Here is a 25347-nt window from a genome sequence, read left to right as displayed (position 1 = left end):
CAGTTTTCCTCTTGAATCAAGCGTGATTTCAGATTTTCTGTCTCAAGTCAGTTCTTTTGCCAGTAGCAGTTCTGCACTCCTGTGGGCTTTTTATTTGTACTTTTCAACTTACATGAGCCAATGGCCCATGTTAACTGCCTCTCAAGAGCTGACAGAGAATGCCACAGTTCAGCATGATCTTCCCTTTCTCAAATCTGGGGCAAGGGCATATGTGGTTCCTCTTTGCACATGTACCCTTATTCTCAGAACTTATAAACTCACTGTCCAGCATCATTTGGAGACAGAGAGCAAAAGTGCAAGAACAGGAAAGCTGGTATGGCCCTAGCTCTGCAGGTGAGGTTTATAAGAGACATGGCAAAAAAAAAAAAAAAAAAAAGGGAGTCTCCCAAAGAACTAGCTCTCCCAGATCTGGGAAAGGCCAATGCATGTTCAGCCAGGTTTGGAAGGGAGGTGTGGCAAAAGATGATCCTGACCAGCCTGTCACAGACATACCTTGGCATACCTTGGCTTGGTGCTCGCCCAGTGCCAGGCCCAGGGGTGGCAAGGAAAGGCTACCAGGGAGGGCAAGGGGAGCACAGAGGTCACCTGCCCTCCCCCTACCACTGCCCTCTTTCCTTTATCCATCACTCTTTTCAATAAGTCTTTTTAAATCAGCCCTTTCTTTTCTTCCTCTTTCCCGTTGGTTCAATATGATCCTGTTCCTTCCTGTTTCCCCTCACTCCCTTTTGTCTTCTCACCTCAATTTCACTTCTTAACCCTGCTTCCCTGCCATGACACGACAATCAGCCTCCCTTGAGTCATCCTTACTTCCCCCCAACGTCCCCTATCACTCTGACGTCTTTCCCCCTTCCTCCCCCCAGCTCTGACGGACGCGGTCCTCTCACCCCACTGAACCCTCCTCCTTTATAAAGAGATTTTCCTCTTTTTAATCCACGAGACCCCCGTCGCAGCCTCAGCACTCGGCGCACCGTCGGCACCGCGGGACAAGAGACGATCCTTCCTTCTCTCCTTCCAGCGGGAAAGCCCCGGGCGGGGACAAAGCCCCCGGCGGCTCGGCCCCGACACCGCCCCGCGGGATGGGCGGCCGTGCCCCGCGGGCTGCGGGGCAGCGCGGCGGCGGAGCGCAGGTGGGCGGCGGGCGGTGGAGCGCAGGTGGGCGGCGGAGCGCAGGCGGGCGGCGGGGCTCCTCTCCCGGCCCGACGGCGCTCCGGGTGGGCGCTGCTGCCGCGGGCGCGGGGCGGGGGGGCGCGGCCACGCAAGGCGCTCGGCGGAGCGCGGAGCCCCCGGAGCCCCGGAGGTAGGGCTGGCTCGGGCGGCTGGCCCCGCGGCGGAGCCGTCGGGAGGAGCGCGGACGGGGCTCGCCGGCGCGGCGGTGCCGGAGCGAGCGCGGAGCGGCGGGGCCAGCATGGGGAGGGGGCTCCGGGAGAGGCTGGGTACGGGGCTGCCTCTGTCCGCGCCGCTCGGGAGTTTTCCCCCGCGGTAGTTCGTATACTTCCACATTTCTGCCTTCCGACAGCTTTTTAAGCTTTCCGTTTGCTTCCCGTATTGTGAGAGAACAGATTCATACGTTTCATGCTGGACAATTAAATGTTGCAAAAGAGAAATCGCAGACTTTAAAGTACAGGAGATGTTACAAGGGGGACCAGACTCAGCATTCCAATACAAACACTTAAAAGATGTGTTTTGCTGTTGTAGCTATTACTTACAAGTAGTTCTAGTATTACTTAAAGCAATTTTGTCTTCAAAATAGAGATTTTTGTAATAGTCCACATGGCCAAGATTTTTCTATCTCTTGTACCAAACAAGTCTGTGACTGAAAAGTTCCCAGACATTGAGGACTTGGTGATACCAAAATAATTCAGTGCTCAATAACTGACTTCTAAGGATAGTTTAGCTTTCAGCCACGTCGTTCATTCCCTTTTGTGTTCAGAGTCTGTAACCACTGGTTGTTGCTCCACAGGCGTTTTAATTGGCATGTGACATTAATCTCAATTACATCTGAAATTCTCATTTCATAAATTCACTGGAATAGTCTCTTTAAAAACCATCTGAGGCTTTTGTACACTGATTCTAAAAAGCAGCCATGCTAAAAGCAGACCTATTATTGCATTCTCTCCAGAGGTCTTAATGAAATAGCGATAAAAGAAACAGTTGGGACTTCAACATGGCTTTCCATGTGGAGGGGCTGGTGGCCATAGTTGTCTTCTACCTGGCAATCCTGGCAGTAGGGATATGGGCTGCTTGGAAAACCAAGAACACCGGCAGCGAAGGAGATCGCAGCGAAGCCATTATAGTCGGTGGAAGAGACATTGGTTTGCTAGTTGGTGGATTTACAATGACAGGTATGTAAAAAAACATCTTATTGTTTCCTAGTCAGTGTAAAACCTGTCAATTTTTCATCTGAATGAATTGCAATCTGCATGTTGAGTAATGCAAAGTGGGGAAAATAGATATACTTTTTTATCCAATTGTTTAATGAACAGCCAAATATTAGAATAGAAACAACAAATATTTGTAAATCTTACAGAAAGAATACACTTAAACTAGTTTACATATATTTTCATTCCATATTCATCTGTAGATCAGATATATTTGGGACAAAAGTATGGAATTAATATAGATTAATTAGAAAGTCTTAAAATAATTGTTATAGTTTTTAAAACCATCCATATTTGTGTGTTATTTGGTTTGTTTAATCTGAGTAAAACAAAGTTTATAGGGGAAAAAATTGTTGGGAAGGGGAGGATGTACGACATAAATTAACTTTCTAAAAGAAAATTGACATAACTCCAGACTTGTAACTGTACAGATTTCAGCAAACTTATTTTGTGGATTCTTTTAGCTTCTTTTTCAGCAATTGGACAAAATAATGCTTTACTCTCAATAGTAGTATCTGTAAGAAAAGGCTGGGTGAAGGAAGAGTTCACTGATTTAGTAAACGGTGCTCTCTGACTCCCAGAGCCAGTCAAACCAGCCGTCTTGCCTGGGTAAATAAAATATTCAAAATACTGTCCAAAATCTCAAAACTTATATTATGGTATTGGAACAAAAATGCATTATAGGAAGAGTGAATTTGCCCACCATTATATTAAGGCAAATTAGTGTTCAGGCATGGGTGGGTTTTATTTATTCTTAATTTAATCTAAATCCGATTCAGGCAAAGCCCTTTCAATTGTCAAATTGAATTTATCTGACTATATTTATGTTTTGCTGTTTTGCCCTGCTCTGCTTTCACAATTATCTTATAAGGAAGAGCCAAGTAAAACTTGGGCCAAAAATCTGCATTCTTTATTTGAGATAACTTCACATTCTTTTGCAGGGGCATTTTGCTCATTCGAAGACTGAATGTTTAGATATTGAGTAAAGAATGTTTGCAAAAGTCAATAAAGTTTGAATGCAGTCAGATATTCTACTTTTTGCACTATGCTGTAATTTACTGTATCACGCATCCATCAGCTACTGGTGATAAGGTATGACGAGAATCTGCTCATAGTGAGAGCTAGTTAGACTGCTTTCTGCTGAATGAAATGTTTTCAAGGGCACTGAAAACAGAATATTTTGCAGAAATATTGTTTGCCACAAAACAATAAACATTAAATCAGGGGAGTCAAGATGAAAAAGCATTTCCCACAGAAGTGGCTAGAACTAATGGCTTTGCATATAGAAGGTACAGATTCTGGTCTCCTTAATCCTATTTTGCAGGAATATTTTGTGTAACAGCTGAAGCACAAATGAGACCTGAACTGGGATTTCCTGTATCTCAGACATGTTCTGTAGCCACCACAATTCACACCTGCACATGTTCATCCTGTGTTGTGCAAGCTCTAGAGATGGCACAGTGTCTCATCTTTGCAGCAGAATATCAGACTTATCCCAAAGCCTTTGGGTAGCTCAAACTCTCACGGATTTTATATTGTCAAGGCTGACACTCTTTTTCCCCTATGCCTTCCTTAACTCTGGCAATTAAAGCTTGATATGGCAACTAACCTACCTTTCAGTTGTAGTGAACCGTGGCTGGTGCATAAAGCGAGATCTGGGCACGAATCTGCTGAGCCAGAGGTTCATCCAAGCTTTGTCTCAGGGTGTTTGGGGCACTCAATTTCTAAAGTCATAACAAAACAATTATGAAAGTAAGCTTATGAAAATCGACAATAATTTTTACAGGTTGATAATTTTTACAAAAGGGACATACTTGCATACTTGCTTTTTAAAAAATGGTTGATGCTGATTTCGCACATTGCAACCCTGACTATTCACAATACATGACTATTCCGACATCATCTTTATGTTTTCCAGGTTTAATTGTCTAAATATAAATTAGAAAGAAAAGCTTCCCCACAACAGGAAAACAAGAAATGTTTTAAAGATCTCCAGAAAGGACATTGTTTTTATGTACATGAAGCACTTTGGGTTATGAGATAAGGCCTTGTTTTCTCTTTTTTGCCTGTGACAAACGCTACAATGTTCCACAGGTATTGGCCGTGAAAGAGGTAGAAGTTTCTAGGGTTACTTAGTGGAGAGGATGACAGCACTTAGCCTATAAATTTGAAATAAAATTCAGAACATAAGCACCAAAGTCAATATTCCAGAGTAATTATAGCTGATTTTCTAAACAACATTGAAAAATCCTAAAGCACTACCTATGAATAACAGCTGTGGATATTTTTGGATATATGCTATGATCCTGAAGAAGGAAAAGCTGTATCAACCAGCTACTGAAATGCTGAACACAAAGCCTGTTGAAGGTTGACTGTGTCTTCAAATAAGAAAACAGAAGGAGTGAAAAGGTTGCATTGTGGATGGATCACAGCAGGTTATATTAAAATGAAATAACATTGTACCACAGTAGACGCATTTAATCTGTGTATAATTTTTACATAATTATAGATAAAATGCTGCATTAAATACTAGCATTCCTTATTTTTGTGAATGATTTTTTTAAGAAGTGATACCTGCAACAAAATTTAATCTAATTTGATTTTAGTGATTGAGTCTAAACCTCAAAGGAAATAGTTGAGATTACATAACTAAATGCTCACAAACATGACCCAAAAGGTAATAATCTATTGATGTAATTTTTGCATTTTAGTTGGATAGAGCTACATAACCCTTCCACATGAAAAAAAAAATTACACTATTCTATTTTATTCTAATCCTTGGATCAGTATTTTCATTTTACAGAACTTGATGAGTTTATTAAATAATTTGAGTGCTCAGACAAGGAATTCTTCCTGAAGAAGTGGCAAAAAATTTGGTTTCCTAGTATATATCACTATATATCAAGAACTCTGAGATCAACTTCTGTGTGTCTTACAGGAACTAGAAGAAAAATTGCACTCCTTACTGTCAGTATTTGTCTGATCATTTTTTACAGTGCATGTTTTAAATGGATGTTGGTATTTGCTGCATTTTTTTGTTCTTCAGACGGCAGGCAAAGAGAAGATTAAAATAGATTACCACATGAATGCTTCCATAGATTACTAAATATTGTATTCCTTTTGGCTGATTTAGGTAAAAACAAAAAGAATTTCACCAAAAATAATGGTATTAAACTAACTTTAAATTGTGGTTTAGCAACTGAGGATAGGAAATTAATATCTAAGATTGAAATCCCATCCTATCTTATCCCTTTATTTCATTTCTAGTGTATTTACCTGTGTCAGTGTACGTGCTGACTATCCATTCACCCCCTAAGAAAAACACATGTAACACCTTCCTAGAGCTGTGTGGTCCCTGACAGGTGTTCCAGAACAGTCATGTGCACAGAAAAATTGATTAGCAGCAATTTTTCAAATGCCAATCCAGAAAACAAGAAATAAAATTAAGGGCTAAATCCTTCATGCCACCTTACACAGCAGTATCTGTCTGCAGGGCAGACAGTGGCAGGTAATGACCCCTACAACATCACACAGAAGGGAATTGACTTGATCTCCTCCAGAAGAAAATAAGGGAGCTGGGCATGGCATCCAAGTGCCCCTTGGGGGACATCTGACATCTCTGTAGCAACTGTTGGCAAATCAATGCTGGAGCTGGAAGCGCCATTCACCACAGCTGCAGCAATGTTGGACATCTGCCCCTGACTATGGGATATTATTCCCACCTGTAACCAAGTATATAATTAATGTAGAATTCATGCTTAGGCATTTTCTGGGGAAAGAGACAAATAAGCTTCCCTTTGTGAATATTTACTTTTTGCTATTGGATACAGGTGCTTATTCCACAAGATTATGCTGCTTGAGACACAATAAGCAACACACATCCCAGGTAGTCACGGATTTTTCCATAGAGAGTGGTGTCCCTCAGGGGTCCATATTGAGACTAGTACAGTTCAACATCTTTGTGGGGGCCATGGACAAGGGGAATGAGGGCACTCTCAAGCTAGGTTGCAGATGACACCAAGATGAGTGCTGTGGTTGATACTCTATAGGGAAGGGATCCCATACAAAGATACCTGGCCCAGTGAAAGAGGCCAAGTGTAAAATCCTCCACCTGGATCTGGGCAAACCCAAACATGGATGGGTGATGAGTGGATTAAGAGCAGCCCTGTTGAGAAAAACTTAGAATCACAGAATTGTAGAATCATGGGGATTGGAAGACACCTTCGAGATCATCGAGTCCAGCTATCAAGCCAACATTACCACTGTAGCCCCTAAACCACTAAACCACATCACCCAACGCCAGATCCAGACCCCTCATAAACACCGCCAGGGACAGTAACTCCACCACCTCCCTGGAAAAGATATTCCAATGTCTGACTACCCCAACAGTCAAAACTGTTTTCTAATATCTAATCTGAATCTCACCTGCCTCAGCTTAAGACTGTTTTCTCTTGTGCTTTCACTGCAAGCATGGTAGAAGAGACTGGCCCCACATCACTACATCCTTCTATCAGGCAGTTGTAGAGAGCAATGAGGTCCTACTCTTCTCAAGACTAAACATACCCAGCTGCTTCAGTTGTTCCTCATCAGACATCTTTTCTAGACCTTTCACAAGCCTTGTCACCCTTTGTTGGACACACTTCAGCCCTTTTAAAAGCGAGGGGCCCAGAACTGGGCACAGTACTAGAGGTGCTGAATACAAGGCGGCAATGTCTTTCCTGGTCCTGCTGGCTGCACTATTGCAGATGCAGGCCAGGCTGCCATTGGCCTTCTTGGCCGCCTGGGCACATATTTGCTCATGTTCATCTGCTGTTGACCAGCATCCCCAGGTTCTTTTGTGCTGGACCGTTTTCCAGACACTGTCCCCAGCCTGTAGCACTGCCTGGGGTTGTTGTGACCGAAGCCTAAGACTCATCATGTGGTCTTGTTGAACCTCATGCAGTTGGCCTCAGCCCATGTCTCCAGCCTGTCCATATCTTACACTCCTGCAGATTAACACTCTGACCCAACTTTGTGTGATCTGCAAATTTGCTAATGGTAGATTTAGTCCCCTCAACCAGATAATCAGTAAAGATATTAAACAGGACTGGGCCCAACACTGATATTTGGGACAGGCTGGGAGAGTTGGGGTTGTTTAGCCTGGAGAGGAGAAAGATCTGCACAGACCTGATAGCAGCCTTACAGTACCTAAAGGAGGTTTATAGAAAAGATGGGGATCAGGGCATGTAGTGAAAGGATGAGATGTAGAGGTAGGGAATTGAAGGGTAGATTTAGTATTAGGAAGAAATTCTTTGCTATGAGGATGGTGATGCACTGGAACAGGTTGCCCATCCCTGGAAGTGTTTAAGGACAGGTTTGACAGGGCTTTGAGCAGCCTGGCCTTGTGGGTGGCATCCCTGCCCATCACGGAGGGGTTATAAATAGAAGATTTTTAAGGTCCCTTTCAATCCAAACAATTCCATAATTCTAGAAATCCAGCAAACAAAGTATGATATTCCCCTCTATCTTAATTCACACTGTAAAGAGTCCCAAAATCCCAAATGTTTGACAACTTTTTATGTAGATTACGTGTCCTTGCTATTCTTGTTAAGAATCAGCCTTAACCCATCTTCCCCACGTGACCCCATATGGGCATCACTCACCCCTTATCTCTGTAGTACACAATAGCTCCTGATAACCAAAACTCTACTTGTAACAGGGCTCCTTGGGTCACTTCTTTTGTTGCAGCCTTTCTCTGCATGCATACCCTCGTAAAAGTCCATTATACCTTTTCCAACAACAGAATGGCTCATTCCTGTGCTTCAAATTGCTGAAAGGGGGACAATTGTAATTCTCGGGTTGCTGGAGATCTCTGATTCTAAAGACATAGTGAAATTCAGCAAAATACCCTCTAGTAGTACTTGAGAGATATCACAGTCAAGCAGAAGAGAGTAGTTATTTAGCTCTTAATGAAATTTCTTAAAGAATTTTATTAAATTTTCTTAATTTGTTTTTCTCTCCAATTGTTTGTCTAAAACACAAAATCAAGTTTGCCTGCACGATGGTGGATGATGGGAAGATTCTGAGGAATGTTTAAGAAAAATACATTTCCAACCATTGTGACTTTTTACACAGAAACCCTAACTACTCTTACATGAAAAAGTAAAGGCTTCTGACACAAACCAAAACGTCATTACAAAAATCTAGGACTTGTAATGGTCTGTCTGCCCTTGTTCAAACTGCGAACTTGGATTTCTAAAACTTGCTCATTATACATCAGAGATAATAATTTTTTTTTTGCATGGAATCTGCAAACAGGAAGAGATGAACTTCATTACTTGATTTGTTATGAAATATTTTTGCAGATGTAATCACAACACATTTCTGTGTTGGAGTTTTTCTCTCATATATACTGTTGATCCCAAATTCTCAAATGTAGAAACTTCCCTTAAAGGCAGAGAATCAACTCATTAAGTGTCAGAGGTCAGTATATTAAAAATACTGCCTTTTGGAGAGAAAGATAAAATCAGAAATATTGGAGATAGCACATATCTTTTATTGAATATGGCTCAAGGAAGAATAAAATAAATTAATTAAAGTTTAGAACTTATATGGTGACAAAAAAAGCACCATAACTCTATATAGAAATATTTTGAGAACTCAGAGTTTATTAGTATGCTTCATGTAACAACAAAAATTTAACAAGGTTTAAAAGGCTTTTTTTTTTTTTTTATGAAGGTCCTGGTAAATAATGTGTTCATCAAACTTTTGCCTAATTTTCATGTCCTTCTTTAGACTCCCCCTTATACGTCTCCTTCATTTGTACTAACACAAACAAAATAGTAATGGTAAATAAGTAGTGGGGGACTCAACTCTCACATCTTCACTGACTATATAGAGACTTAGACACTTTGATGATTGCCTCAGTCCATTTTACTTCTTTTCTCATATACTTAGGCTGTAAATTCAAATTAGGGCTGCCTTTAATAAAAGGATGCCATGCCTGGCACTTGTATTGTTCATATAATAAAAAATAGCCATATCCTACATAATGATGATTTTATTATACAGTGTGTGATCTTTTCTTTATTTGTGGACATTAAAGACTTTTCCATTTCTTCCTTTTCAGCCACATGGGTTGGAGGAGGTTACATCAATGGGACAGCAGAAGCTGTGTATGTCCCAGACTATGGTCTAGCTTGGGCTCAGGCTCCTATTGGATATTCCCTTAGCTTGGTTTTAGGTAAGCAAATACTAAAACTAATAGTCCCTCATTTTAAAGAGTTCTGATGTCAGGTTCATTCTTTGAAATAAAAAAACTAGGGTCTGAGAAAATGTTGCTGAGGTAATTTGGATCCCTTCTTCTGGTACATTTGGCTATTGAAAAAAACCAGAACAAAACAAGACAAAAAAACTCTATAAATATTTTGATATCTCTAGTCTCCCAAATTGCTTGCCAAGACCTATTAGATTATTACAACCATATTCTTTGGGGGTGGGTAGAGGGGGGTAGCAATGTGTTTAAATTGTCAATACCAAGTTTTATATATTCAAGTTTTCTTTAATTGCCTATATGATCTGGAACATGACCCAGGTGCCCAGGTATCAGTACACCTATAAATCTTGGAATTAGACAACTATCCTTTTGGGTTAGGAAATTGCTTATACTTTATAGATCTCCACCAAGAATCTAGGTAACTTTTCTGATTTTGTGTAGGAAGTATGTAGCACATATTTCCTCAGACTGGAAACTATTTTCTTAAAACTGAAACATGCAACCTCTTAAATGTACAAAACTCTAAATCACATGTCGGAATGCTAATGCAGTATCCTGATATATGCAGGGACAGAGTGTAAAATACAGACAGAATTATAAGTTCTAATGCTGAAATAATGACGCAACTGTTTAAAAAGCATGTTGTTACAGATAAAAAAAGATCCTGTGTTTTTCATATTTCCTTAACATGACTGATGCACTCACTTTTCTAATATTACTTGACCTCTCAGTCTATTCTGAGTCTATTCTCAGGGTCCTCCTACCTAATCTGTCCCTTTGTTTCCTTTGGTTGCTTATCCAGATCCTCTTTCACATTTTATTTCTTCCTATACAACTTGTTTTCCTCCTTCTTCCTTTTTTCCCCTTGAAAGTGCTTTCCAATGGCCTGTCCTAGTTATCCTGACTTCCCAGGCAGAAACGTCCCCCACTGCAGATGATCCTCCCTGGCATGTGCAGGCCAGTTCCCATTCTGGGCAGTGGTTGCCATGCCTGAGAGCAGCTCTGTGTGCTGTAAGGAAAATAGTGACTGTGGATGTTTGCCTGGAGATGAGCTGGTGCCATTAGGAAGTTATGAGGGTCACGATCCATTGGTGTCATTAACCAGCTGTTGGCATTGGAGTCACAAGCATCCTCCTGGCCCTCAGCTATAGTAGATATTTTTGCCCCTGACGGAGGAGGAATGATGAGAAGGACTCCATCTTATCAGAAGGCTAATTACTTTATTATACTATATTATTCTATACTATATTACATCTATATTACATCTAAACTGAATCTGCCAAGTGCTCAACTGCACCCCACTGCACGGAATCTCATGACTGTCAGCCCACTGTCCTGACACACACACCTGGATCCAATTGGCCAGTGAATCAAAACACACCAGAATCCAATTATCAATTCCCTTCAGGTAAACAATGCATTCCACTTGTGAACAACATAGGAGCAGTAAATGAGAAAAGAATTGTTTTTTCTTTCTCTGAGGTTCAGAGAAGTGAAACCCAGAAGTATTCTTGGGAAGAATTATGCCTTGCTTTTCTCTGCGAGGAGAAACCTGGCAACACTCAGCCTCTGCAGAATTGACACAAATTAGCAATAGTCCAGAAGAGTTAGCCTCTCTGCTTGTTTTCAGCTGTTTAGAGATACCCAGACTTGTTTTCCTGAAAATTATAATGGCCACTGCAGAGAAAAGCAGTCCGTATGTGTAACCATATATCTCTCTGCAGAGCACAGAGAGAAAGAATTTCTCTAGGCATGATCTGTACATGAAGGCTCGAGGGGAGGAATCCTTTATCCTTCTTTAAAAAAATATATAATCAAAATTATAAATACAAGGCTGGGAAAAATATTACTGCTTCAGACAGGAAGTATTTAAGATTGATTTAATCTCCCTGTTTGTTCTCCATACAATTTATTTTCTTATTTTTTCAAGCAATTTAGTTTTAAAAGTTTGAATACCTCCTATTTCCTTTGACAGGTGTTTGAACATCCTAATAGATTATGTTTTTTTCTTCTTCGATTGTCTTTTGCGATGATGGCATAACAAGTAGACTAGGAAAAGGATCCATTACCAAACCAAGAATCACAAAAAACAAAACAAAACAAACAAACAAACAAAAAACAAACCAAAAACAAACAAACAAACAAAAAAGCTGAAGGGTTTCTGCATCTACCTGCCTAAACACAGCATTCACATAAGCACTGTTCAGGGAACTTGATGAAATGAATATGAGTTATAAAAGGCAATACATAGAAATTTGGAAAATCTGCACAATACGATGAATAAATGACATATCTTGTCATGAGGAACCTAATTAAGGATTGTCAGATGCCATACAGTATATCTTATTGGGAACTGACAGGGTTTCCAGTTCATAATTATACCTTATACAGCAGTTTTACTGTGGTGACTTGGTTATAGTCATGTGCAGATCTCAACTACACAGGGCTCTTTCAGCTTTCCTCAGATATGTCCTGTTTTTTCCCCAAGACAGAAAGAATTTGAGGAGTGGAGGCCTTTGCACATTTATGTACATATCTAGCCCATATACCAGCCAGGCAGAGCAGAATAGTGATACATCAAAATTCCTGAACATTCATAAGTGAATAACTGTATGAGAAATATTCATGGAATCTGACACCGGCAGAACTCAGAAGACCTCTGACATATCCTGCAGGTGTAGTAAAGTTGTTTGAAACATATATAAGAAATCTGAATTATCCTGAAATAATCAGATTTGCTGTGTGTGCACTAAACCACATGTGAAATTCTATTTCTGATTCAGGAATCTCAGACGGTTTTATTTTTAGAGTAGGAGTATGTGAAAATTCATACTGGATTCCAGTCTAAGAATCAACGGGATTAGGTAGAAAAGCCATTCTCTTAGGCTAATCCAAAATTAGACAAAACTCTGACAGCATCCATAATGGGAGATTACATAAACTGAGCCAGGAAAAAATAAGAAAAAGCCTTTTTTTAAATCATCAGACTATAGATACTAATGGAGTTTGTGTGTTTAAGTAATTCTGTAGACGTACGTAAGAGTTTCCAGAGGATATTTTCACTGTACTTTTTACTTACAAAGAACCAAACAAACAAACAAATACTATTGGTGACATTTTTGTATCTTTAACTGACCATGAATGTTTTATCCCTTAATGGCAATGCATTTCTAAACTGCAGCTGGTGTCTTACATGGCTTTTTCTTTGTAGGTGGCCTTTTTTTTGCAAAACCCATGCGATCCAAAGGCTATGTGACAATGCTGGACCCCTTTCAGCAGCTTTATGGAAAAAGGATGGGGGGACTACTGTTTATTCCAGCTTTAATGGGAGAAATGTTTTGGGCTGCTGCCATCTTCTCTGCCTTAGGTAAGGAATAAGCAGTATAAATATTAATTTATTACAGGTAGAAATTATCAAGAATATCAGAAAGGCATTAAAATTCTGGCTCCAAAAGGTATCAGTTTAAGGCAAGTGATTCAGACTGTGACATTTCTCAGACCCATGCTAACTAGCAAATAAATCCAGTAATGCTACTCCTTTAATTATTTTGATAAGGGAAAGACATGCAAAGTATCTATTCATTTTCACATACCTTTAAGTTGTCCCTCTTCAAAGAGCATGAAAGGATTTAGGAGCAAATTTCTGTTCATAAGTGATTGCAAGGGCCCCTTTTGTGCCAAATATGACCCAGCTTTTCTTTTATGTCTCTGGGATGAGAGAAGCCAGTCAAAATTTCCCTTAATGATATGTAACAACATTTCCAATGCATCTTAACAAAATAATCCTATGAATATAGGAGATTTCCTTATACAGACCATTCCATAACACAAATAATAGAATTAAACCAGATGCTGATCAATAAATTGAAGAATTCTTCAATTCTAAATGGCTTTCTTCTTGACAAAATGAAGAAAATACTCAAGAAAGGATTTGGAGAATTAGTGAAACTATGACTCAATAGAAAATCACTCAACTACTCATCCAGTCCTGAAAAAAATCAGCTTCCAGGGTTTTTAATTATATTTCAGGCCTGCATTTAGCAACCCCTTTAAGAATAGAGAAAGCCCTTGAGTTGAAGCACCAGTAATTGACTTTTACCAACTAATCATACTAATAATGCACATGCATGTGGTAATGCCTTCTAGCATAAGCTATTTGAAACAAAAATAAACTTTGAAGGTACTCTCCAACTGCGCTCTGATGAACTGCAAAGCAATGGGGAGCTTGTTTACCACCATTTCATCACAAAATCCTTAAAAGACTAAGAAAAAAACTGCATGCTGAGGTGATAGGAGTTGAATAACTTGAAGAACACTCAGAGTATTTGCAATATTTTTGATTAAGGACAAGCCATTCTCTTTTATTTCAACACAAGTGATGTGAATATCTTTCTAGATTTATATAACAGCCAACAGCTAAAGATTGTCCATGATTATAAAGGTCATTGAAGATTTTGATTTTAACTATTCTGTGAGTAATCTAGTTCCTTTTTCACACCTATCCTCACTGATGAATGTTTAATCCCAGTATTCTTCACTACTTGCTCTTCAGCAATACTCCTTACTTGGCAGGGTTGTAGATGGGAAACCCTGGTCTTTAAGCTGTGGAAGAGGTCTGAGCTTGTAATTCTTAAGCACATGAACTTTGAAGGCTTATTGTGCAGCAAAAGCCGTATCTATCAGCTCCCAGAAGCTCTTATATATCACACATCATGTTGTCTTCTAAGGCCAAAACTCTTCCAAATATGTGCTCCAGAATATCCATCTACAATACCTGCAAGCACTAAAAGTAGTTGCAAGATATTTCATTGAAATCATCCTAATTAGAAGGAGAGGAATTTTTTAAACATGGTCTTAAAACATTGCAATGGCTTGAAATAGCTGATACATCGAAGAGAAAGTATAACCAACCTGATAGCTGCTGGAGGGGCCGTGCAGGAGGACACAAGATATTCAGGAGGTTTCTTGAGTGCACTGCCAACAACTTCTTGACACAAATGATCAGGGAGCTGTTGTAGGGAGGTACTCTGTTGAAGACACAAGGAAGAACAAGTCAGGGGTCAACGGCCAAAGGCAGATTTGGCTGCAATATTCATGAGATTGGGGAGCTCATGGTCCTGAGAGGGGGAAACAAGGCAAATATCACAACTGCAACCATAGACTTCAGAAGAGTAGAGCTGGGCCTCTCCAGCATTCTGCTGAGAAGAATCCCATGGGAGACTGTCCTGGAGTCCAGCATAACTGGTTGATATTCAGGGATCATGGCATCCATGCTCAAGAGCAGTTCACCCTAACAAAACGGAAAATGTCGACTGCTGTTGAATGGGATAGGGCACCCAGTGGTAAAAGATATGGAAGAGACTGATGTATTCAGTGCTTTTTCTGCTTAATTATTTGCTGGCAAGACCAGGTTTTAGGAATCCCAGGACTCTGAGAAGCCTGGGAAAGTCCAGTGCAAGGAAGACTTGCTGGAAGAGAACCAAGTGAGGAAACTGTAAAGTATACTGGAGAGACACAGTTTCATGGAACCTCAGGGCATGCATCCTGCAAGTGCTGTGGCAGCTGGCTGGTAGCATTGGAGGACATTCTCAATATCCTTCTGAAGACTGTGGCAATCAGGGATGGGTATAGCTGGTTTTTGCAGACAGAACAAGAGAGCGTAGTCCTTACAGACCTTGAGCATTGTAAGGAAGTGCTGGGACACTTCTCCATTTCCTAAGAACCTGCAAAATGACAGATGCTAAACTTAGACCAACAGGAGCATCTCGTTTCCCATTCCCTTTAAAGGTGCAGAAAGGATGTGCAGAATATAGATGGGGGAATTATTAGTGCTGTTACTAAGTGTCAGTCCAGAACCAGTATATGCAACTTAACAAAGGTGGGGTTCTCATCAGACGTGCTGTGATACACACACTAACACACAGTGCTTTGGTTTTCTCCTTAGGTGCGACTATAAGTGTGATCATTGACATTAATGTCAATATTTCAGTCATAATTTCTGCCCTGATTGCCACTCTGTACACACTTGTGGGTGGGGTTTATTCTGTGGCCTACACTGACGTAGTTCAGCTCTTCTGCATCTTCCTGGGACTGGTAAGTTTGGCTTTTTTTGCCCTGTTTTGTCAAGGATTTGTCCTGAGCAGCTAGAAGGGCCAAGTGTATCCTGGGTGTACCAGGCACAGCATTGCTAACCAGACTCACAGAACACTGACTTTAAAATTAGAGTCTGCATTTGCATCAATGTACAGCCTGTACTTGGGAAATAGTGCGGTCCAAGAGGTCTGATTCTTTGGCTTTTTTCCAGCCAGTCTGGAAGTCCAACCACTCTTACAATTTTCCTCTTGAGTATACATATAACTCAGAATAGAACTGGTGCTGACTCCTTCCCTGTCAGTCTATAGAACTGCGACACTGGAAGGAGGCATCAGACATAGGAAGCTGTTGGTAAAGAAATTCTGTCACTGGACCTGCAGAATTGATGCCCTTCTGCTTCTCTTTTCTGTGGTTGTCACCTACACAGCTTAGTTAACCTCCTGTTAAGTTAGTTAACCTTCTTGGTTTTTCCCTCACTTCCCTCTGCCACCCTTGGAGACTGTAATATAGGAAGTCTCACCAGATGTCTTGGCTGTTTTAGTGCGGAAGTGTGAATACCCCTCATTAGCTATCAATGATATGCTAGTGGGTAGCCTTTTATTTTCTGCTGATGTTAAAGTCCCACATTGAAAAACATCTGTGTGACACTGATCACAAGGGTGAAATCAAAGAAGCTGCTGGCTTTGTTCGCAAGTGGCAGTAATAGACAGTCATAGGTGTGCAGAGAACTGAGATATGCTAAAATAAATGGAGTGGCTCAAGATGAAGGAATCAAAGGGGACCTTGGAGGCCTGGTGTTCTTTCTCTTCTTTCAACAGAGTTCTTGTGCAGCTCTAGGGAAATTGCTTCAGCCACTGCTTACACAGGTGGTCACTAACCAGCTCTCTGTGCTTACTTTGTGGCATCTTACTGCAAGGACTATGGCCCTTAAGTGATTTAATGGAAATGGTGCTAAATAGCCTGAAAAAGCAAATCCAAGTTCCAGCTGGCCACCTCAAATGAAAAGTTATTCCAGACTTTCTTCCCTCATATCTTTTTTTTTCATCTGAATGGTGAGGAAAATACTGACTCTGACCCTGGCATAAATGTTAATATTTGTGAAACATTAAGTTTCTACAGATGGCATGCATTACAGAAACTCCCAAAACTGGAGATAAATCAAAGTATAGAAATTGTCTTCCAGTGTGATCCACTCATTAACCCCTATAGATCCCGATCCTGTGGGAATAACATAAGAATTGGAAATGAAGGTTGTACAGAAGTTTTCTAAATTATTAGATCTACAGCTTTACAGTGTTTTGTTTAATTCAGGTTAGGCTCTCTATGTAATTTCCCATTTGAAATAAACAGCAATAATGTAACGCTGAAGAACTCATATTCATGAACTCAAGAGTGTCATCAGTGAGGCTGAAGAGTCAGCATCTAAATGGTCATGCTCTAGGGAGGCAGGTTTAGATCAGATGGGACCCTCTCACAGTCGATGTCACAGCAGAGGAGAGCACAGATTCAGTCATCCCAGCTTCTCCTCCAGACTCTGGACCAGTTTTTACTTCCACTGTCGCAGAGCTTTGCTGCTCCTTCCTCTAATGGCTGATGGTCCAGGAAAGAGTGTAAACAATGTATGAGGAGGTTAGGTAAAACAGAACAAAATTGCATAAATGTGCATTTGCTTCTGCTTTTGCAGTTTCCATTTATTCTTTGCTCACACTCTCAAGGACACGTGAGCTATCCACTACCAAGCCCTCTGGATTTCAAAAATGTTCCACCTGCACATAATCTGACTTTTTGCAAATCATCTTGATGATATGGTATTCGATCTTATTCAAGCAAGCAAGAATAATAAAACTAGAAGAGTGTTAATATTAAAATTTCACAGATTTAGAATATTTTCTTTAGACCTGAGCACATTGTTTCTCTTTGGTTCCAGTGGATCAGTGTCCCCTTTGCCATGTCCCATCCTGCAGTAACCGACATTGGGCTCACGGCTGTGCACCATGTGTACCAAGCACCTTGGCTTGGATCTATCAACTCCCTTGACATTTACACATGGTTGGACAATTTCTTTTTACTGGTAAGTGGTGATTTGTATGAAGGAGTAAAGCATTTAAGCACTTACACCATGTTACTGTGACAGCTGAAAATGATGGATCTAGTTAAGAGTTTCTATCACACTGAAAACTTTTACCCTCTTGACTCCTGCTTGATATTTCTACACATTTGAATGATTTCAGTGACATATCAGCCAGCATTGCCAGGAATGCAATTTAAATAACATCAGGCTGAAAGAGCTGACATGTTAAAATTAAATAAAAGTGTGCAGCTAATGCTTAACTGATGTAATTGTTGGCAGAGGAATTCATATATTGCAGAAGGCAATAAATACATTATACAAATGATTAAATATGCCTTTGGTATAGGGAAATAAAAAGCTGTGCAGAGATGGATGGCAGGATGGATAAATTCATACATGCACACATGCCAGAATGAACCATGGTCTTTCATTATTTAATACCTATATTACACATGGGATCAGTGGTTATTAAGTACTTTCCATTAGAGGATCTAGACACACACGCTAACATTTTCCATTCTCAGCATCCCTATGCAAATTTACACTGATTTTATTATCATGTTTTATTTTGGGATTACATTTTCTGGCTTTTTTTCAAATCCTCACAGCCAAAAATCCTGAGGTTTTTTCTTAATATGTTATTTTATTCAGCATTCCCAGAGACCTAAAGTATGACATTAGCTCAAGTGGCTGTATTCTCTCCTGTGACCCTGAAGGTTACATTTCTGCTGTTGACCAAAGGAAAGTTCTGATATTGCCAAATTATGACACACTTTCTTTTCATGTTGTCTGTTTCATTATAGCTCAAGAAAGTTACACATTCTTGGAAAGCTTTGATAAAGGAACATTATTATCAAGGTGGCAAAGAAAAAGAGTTGTAAAGAGCAAGTCAAAACCAGACTTGTCTGTGAAACATTAATTTAGTCCCTATGTGTGCATGAAGCTATATGAAACACCTGAATACACACTTTCTGGTCCAAATGCCTCCTGCCTCATTTAGTGTATAGAACTAGGTTAGGAAATTTGCTTGGCTTTTTTTCCATGCTGTTTAGAGACAGACTCTTGATTACTTAGTGGAGACTATTCAAATCCTGCTCTCAAGAACAAATTGTTAGCACTCGCGTTTTCAACCTTTGGTAATACTATTTTGTGTCATATTTTGCAGAAATAATTTTAAGTCCAATCAGGATCTTCAGTTACATATCCAAATAAAAGAGAAGGGTTTTCACCATAAATCAAAACTTTTCCTTTTTTTGCCTGTCTTCTACCAATTTCTATTGGTATTTTATTTGCTTAAGGCAGTAGGAGAATAATTTTTCAGATTCCTGAGTTCAGTGTATACAGAATGTCTCACCTTCTTTAAATGACTACATGCATTCACAAAGGAAGACAAAATCTTGCTCTGATATCATGTCAGAGTCTAATCTAATTTTAGCGGAGCAGGAGTATTGGAGGGCAAGTTCTTCAAATATGAAATATGAAAATATTTCTTTCCATGAAGTTTTATGAAGTCAAAAGACCTGGGGATTACAGAGACTATGAAAGTGCAAAGTGTTGATGCTAATTATATAAAAAACAACTTGTCTAAAAGAATGGGATTTAAGTGGACTTACACAGCTTTGACATTGCTTGTGAGAATGAAAGTTGCAGTTCTTACCGGCTGGCTGATATTCAGTAAATAAATTAAACAGTAGCAATATGGCTTTCAGCATTCAAGTGATCCTTGTGCACGTTCTCTGTATGGTGATAGTAAAACAATTCAGCTACCCCCCAGTCACAGCATGCTGTTGTGTTTGCAGACATTAGGAGGAATTCCATGGCAAGCATATTTCCAGAGAGTTCTTTCCTCATCTTCTGCCACATATGCTCAAGTTCTGTCATTCCTGGCTGCTTTTGGCTGTCTTGTGATGGCAATTCCTGCAGTGCTGATTGGAGCAATTGGAGCATCTACAGGTAAATTATTAAAAATCAGTAGTACAATAAATGTAAAATAAATAGTGCAACAAGTGTGTGAAAATAAATCTTTTGTTAGATATAGGTGACATACAGGTTAGATAACCAGGTGGCATCATTTTTCAACTCATGACTGCTTCAACAGAAGACTACACATAAAAATAATGTTATAAAGTATTTCTCCCAAAGGAAATCGCTCCTACCACAGTGGATGAAATTAAATAATTTTGTAGATTCTAGATATCTACAGACACAATACTTTTATTCAATGTTTGTGTTAGATTCTGGTACTTTTATTTGGTTGTTACAGTAATAATGGGGAATGGCTGAGGGAGCTGTGGTCATTTAGCCTGGAGAAAAAGAGGCTGAGGAAAGACATTTTGCTCTCTACAACTACCTGAAAGGAGGCAATAGCAAGGCGCATCTCCCACATAACAAGCAACGGGACGAGAGGAAATTGCCTCAAGTTGCAGCAGGGGAGGTTTAGAATGGATATTAGGAGAAACGTTCACCAAAAGGCTTGTCAACCGCTGGAAGAGACTGCCCAGGGAAGTGGTGGATTCTTCATCCTTGGAGCTATTTAAAATATGTGTAGATGTGGCTCTTGGGGATGTGGTTTGTTGATGGGCTTGGCAGTGCTGGGCTAATGGTTCAACTCAATGATCATAAAGGTGTTTTCCAACATAAATGATTCTTTGATTTATGAGAAATTTCTTACCTTGACCAATATATCCTTGCCAAGGTTTTGTCATAGTGAAAGTGATCCCCCTCACAGTGACTGTGTAGCTAAACTGCTAAAAATATTCTGTTAGAAATGTTTACATTGTTTTGAGCCCTGTTTGTAATCTAAAAGAGTAGTTAAACACATCACAAAAAACCCCATGGATCCCAGATTTATTTTATTGAATAAAACTACATTTATGAGCAATTTAAAGTTTATTTTAGAGACAAGGAAAAATGCTGAGCAGAATTAAATCTGCCTAACAGAAACTGGTGTGACTCTGCCTCTCTAAAATGCCATTGGTCTGGCCCTAGTAACAGTTTGTTCTTGAATATGCATGAAAATGTGGTAATATGAATAGCTTGCTACACATGAAGTCAGGAGGTGCTGTGGCTGCTAATGTTACTGACAACATATTGGTGTCCGTATTGCAGCTTGGAACCAGACTGAATACGGTGTCCCTGACCCCAAGAGCAAAAAAGAAGCAGATATGATTTTACCAATCGTGCTGCAGTACCTTTGCCCGGTCTACATCTCGTTCTTTGGCCTCGGTGCCGTGTCTGCTGCTGTGATGTCCTCAGCTGACTCCTCAATTTTATCAGCAAGTTCTATGTTTGCTCGGAACATTTACCAGCTTGCCTTTCGGCAAAATGTGAGACAATGTTTTCGTTTTTACTTTTTGAGAAAATTTTAGGTGAGACCTTCACTAGGTGATACACACACTATAATTCCATAATGAAACACCTCTTTCATGTTCCTGCCTGTAACTAGAAAAAGAATTTAATTGCTAACAGTATGTTGACCAAACTCAAAATCATAAAAATAATTATGGTTGTGACTGATGACAAAAGTGAAAAAGCTGGCTTGGGGAGGGCAGATGTCAAGAGTTCTCATGGACATGCAATTTATCCAAACAGCTAATTAGTGTTGCTACAAGTGTAAGTTCCACTTAAATTCTTCACAAAATGAGACATTTTTCTAATCTTTCATTTATTGGGAAATCATTTGGCAACAGAATAGTCTAATGAGTTGGAGTTTTTCTTAGGAAACAAAGAAGAAATTCTGATGCTGACAGGTTTTTTCTAGTTGTGTCATATTGTGATTCTATTTAAAAGTTATTTTTCACACTGCTGTTTTTTCTCTTTGATTCATCATCAAGCTTTTTGCTATGTTCAAAGAGTAATGGCTTTGGGAATGGCAACCATACCCCTAAGGTTTTTTCTCTGAGCTTGAGATTGAGCTAGAGTTATTAGTTCGTAATTATTATTGAATTAATCATGCAAAGCTTTCTTTTACAATTCAGTATTTTACATTGACTGTATATAAGTGTAGGCACACATGTATAGGCATGAAAAAACACCTAACACTGCCCTTTTTTTGCAGGCTTCAGACAGGGAAATTGTGTGGGTCATAAGAATCACTGTTCTTCTGTTTGGAGCATCAGCAACAGCAATGGCACTGCTGGCTTCATCGGTGTACGGCCTCTGGTACCTCAGCTCTGACCTCATTTATATCATCATATTCCCCCAGCTCCTGTGTGTGTTATTTATTAAAGGAACCAACACCTACGGTGCCATTGCAGGATACCTGTTTGGCCTTGTCCTCAGAATAACTGGAGGAGAGCCGTACCTCTACCTTCAGCCCTTGATCTTCTACCCTGGCTGGTATCAAGATGATAACAACCTCTATATCCAGCGATTCCCGTTTAAAACACTTGCTATGCTCACCTCCTTCTTTACTAATGTCATAGTCTCCTACTTAGCCAAATACTTATTTGAAAGTGGGACTTTACCACCAAAGCTGGACTTTCTTGATGCTGTTGTTGCCAGATACAGTAGAGAACACATGGACAAAGCAACTCTTGTAAAAAGTGACAATATTGTATTAAATGAACTTGCACCTGTGAATCCACGACACAGTCTAACTTTGAGCTCAACTTTCACAAACAAGGAAGCCTTCAACTACGTTGATTCAAGTCCAGAACTGTCCAATACTGAAGATAATTAAAAAATCTCATAGCCACAGGCAAAACAATGAGAAGCAGGATATTCTACAAAGAAGTATTTTATCAGAAGAAAAGCAAGAATTGGGAATAAAATGCCACTGCACATTCTTTAAATTGTTTCTAGGAGCAGGAGCATCCCATGGGAGGAACTCTTTTCTGCTATTATCTAATATGTTGGATTAGATCACAGAGTGTTTACTAAAGTATACATTCAATCCCATTCCTTCCATCCAGAGCTATGTACTGTACCATTAAAAATATTTAAAATTTAAAATATATGTACAAGAAAATGTGCAACAGTTCTTAGCTAGGATATCATATGAAGATATTATAATACATTAAGTCTGAAATATCATCACTCAGCATTTTATTGGCATTAAGTGAAAATATATTGCCACAGCTATAAGTGATTTATTACTAAAGAGCTAGTTGCTTGAGCAAAGACAGATAGATAAATTCCCTGGGGTTTTGGCCTGGTAATTTTTTTCCTCATAAAGAAATTTAAATAATACAATCTAGTAATTTATTATTTGTATGAGACAGCAAAATGCACAAATAGTAATAAATTCCTTTTAGGAGTGTTAAACATGATATATTAATTTTTAAAAGTTAAAATTAAATCACCAGTTTAAAATTATATTATAGCTGATATAAGGCAACCTTAAGCAAAATACGTTAATATGGGTGTTCTCTTTCTTTTTCTGTGGTTAGTGACTGTCACCAAAATTCTTAGAGCAATAACTGGAGTTGAAATTCAGCTTGTGAAAAATGCTCTTATAGAAAAACTCAAACTAAATAGAATTTTTTGGTGTTGGGTGAAGAAGAGTTATCTTGACTTATCAAAATGAACACAAGCAAAGCAGTCTGACACCAAGCAACTTCACCAATGGAATAAATATTGAAAAGTAAAGAGAATCAAGAAGATTTGAAAGAGAAATGAGAGGGTTTTCCTTGCAGAAAATTCCCAATTTTCACTTACTAAAAAAAGCTATTCTTAAAGATGCTGAAAAGTCTTTTAGCTTGGTCATGCTGGAATTACTCTGAGAAATCCGGATTTTCCATAGAAAATAACATCTCCTCAAAAATTTCTCAAAAAACCAGGCTTGCTGTACAGCTTTCCACATCTCTAAGTGTTTGCCTCTGAAAGCAGCTTGGAGAGGAACTGAAAGGAATGCTGAACCCACAAACACAGTGAAAGGCACAGTGGTGTCTTCCACTAAGTGCCGGACTCCTCCACTGATCCCTGCCCTCCTGGCCATCTCAGTGAGCCTGCAGAGCAGCAGCAGTGGCCAGGTGCAGACAAGACGTGGCTTACAGATGGCAATGCTGGCCAGAAGCAGCAAAGTGGGGAGATGAGGCCTCTGCTGACTGCCCAGGCCAGCAGGAACACACAGTGTTGTTTCCACTTGCCCACGGCCAGGATGATTGTGTCTGTCCCCATTGGTATGTGCCTTTCTCAGCGCGAGCTCCAGTAGCTACATTTCTCTACAATTAAGGGTTATGCTCCAATAATTCTTTTTAAAATCTGTGTATGACGCAAAATGTTTGATTGAAATCCAGATATCCTCCTGTTGCTGGTCACCAGTGAAATTTCTTTTTTTAACACTCACAGCATGAGGAGTTATAATGGAGGATAGGAGATGTAAGAATAGGTTTTGCTGCTAAAGGAAGAAGCCATCAACTTGTGCATTCAATGTTCATAAGCTTTCACAAGGTTGAATCCTTAGATATGTTTTGCTCCTTTTGTGGAGTCTTAACAGCATACGTATACATTTAATATGTAGAGAAAATTCATTTCGGAGATGTTGATCCTTTTTTCTCCTTACACTGCATTTAAAAATAACATTGCAGCTCATTTCTGAATATGCACTGTGACCTGCAGTACTACTGTGCTTACCAATATGGAGTGTGCTCTGGGTGGAGGGAATCAAAACCAGGATATGCAGTAAAAACTCAGAAAAGCCAATATAGCAAAGAAATTAAGAACTCCAGTGAGATGAGTTAATAGACCACCCATGAAATTCAAGGTGCTGAGTATCACAAACCAAACACGAGCCCAGCAGTCTTAATTCCCCCATGAACCACAGAAGGGAGATAAGGAAATAGACTTTACAGAAGAAAGAGGGGAAGAACAGAGGCACTGCTGAATTATTCTTAATTTTCAGCCCAAATCCACTAGTCTGAATCCCTTCCTATGGGAAAATATCAAGTCATAGTTTTACACGCTTACATAGCCAATGCCTTATGCTGCTGTTCCAAATTAAGTTCAAGGATCCCATTTTACAGTCACCTGTAGGCCTTCCTAAAAACTTTTCTCTTACCTCAGTTTTGTCCAGGAATTGCTAGAATTTCACTATGAGATGCTGCATAGTGACCAGATGCTTTGAATACAGCAACATTTTGATATTATTTATTTCAAAATGCCCAGTTATGGGAAAAAAAAAGAAAAGAGAAAGGGATTGAGCTGGAATAATATAAGAAATTTTGATTGAAAAATAAAACTATTTTTCTTTTGTATTCCATTGTTGCCATAAAAATGTAAATGGCTTTAAAATGCTCAAAAAAAGGTAGGTGAAAAATATAAGTGTTAGCCCAAAAATTTCAAACCAGATGCTTTAAACATTATCAGAATATTTTGCACTTATAGAAATTTTTTTAATTGATACAATTTTATGCAGTATTTCTGCTTAGATGGATTACAAAAGCCAAGCCAAACAGCCCCATGCAAAGTCTCTTTACAGGTTTTATTGCCTTAGCTCAGCTGTCCTACCATTTAATTTGTACAGAGCTGTTCATATAACCAAAGGCCATATCTGTGATTGATAGCTGTGGGGGGAAAAAAAGAGCAAAAAACCAAAACAAACAAACAAA

General features: G+C 39.5%; 1 protein-coding gene across 1 annotated transcript; it reads left to right on the top strand.

The window, feature by feature from the left end:
* The first annotated feature begins 1022 nt into the window (after positions 1-1022).
* On the top strand, positions 1023-22569 carry SLC5A7 (solute carrier family 5 member 7). Its single transcript, XM_030953141.1, has 9 exons — positions 1023-1127; positions 2120-2342; positions 9487-9600; positions 12845-13000; positions 15578-15726; positions 17654-17797; positions 19597-19750; positions 20906-21123; positions 21855-22569. Exons 2-9 carry the CDS (start codon positions 2165-2167, stop codon positions 22476-22478), a joined length of 1737 nt encoding a protein of 578 aa, XP_030809001.1. The 5' UTR covers positions 1023-1127; positions 2120-2164; the 3' UTR covers positions 22479-22569.
* The last annotated feature ends 2778 nt before the right edge of the window (positions 22570-25347 follow it).

This window comes from Camarhynchus parvulus, chromosome 1 (genome assembly GCF_901933205.1).
Source record: "Camarhynchus parvulus chromosome 1, STF_HiC, whole genome shotgun sequence".
NCBI lineage: Eukaryota > Metazoa > Chordata > Aves > Passeriformes > Thraupidae > Camarhynchus > Camarhynchus parvulus.
This window is presented reverse-complemented; position numbering and strand designations above follow the sequence as displayed.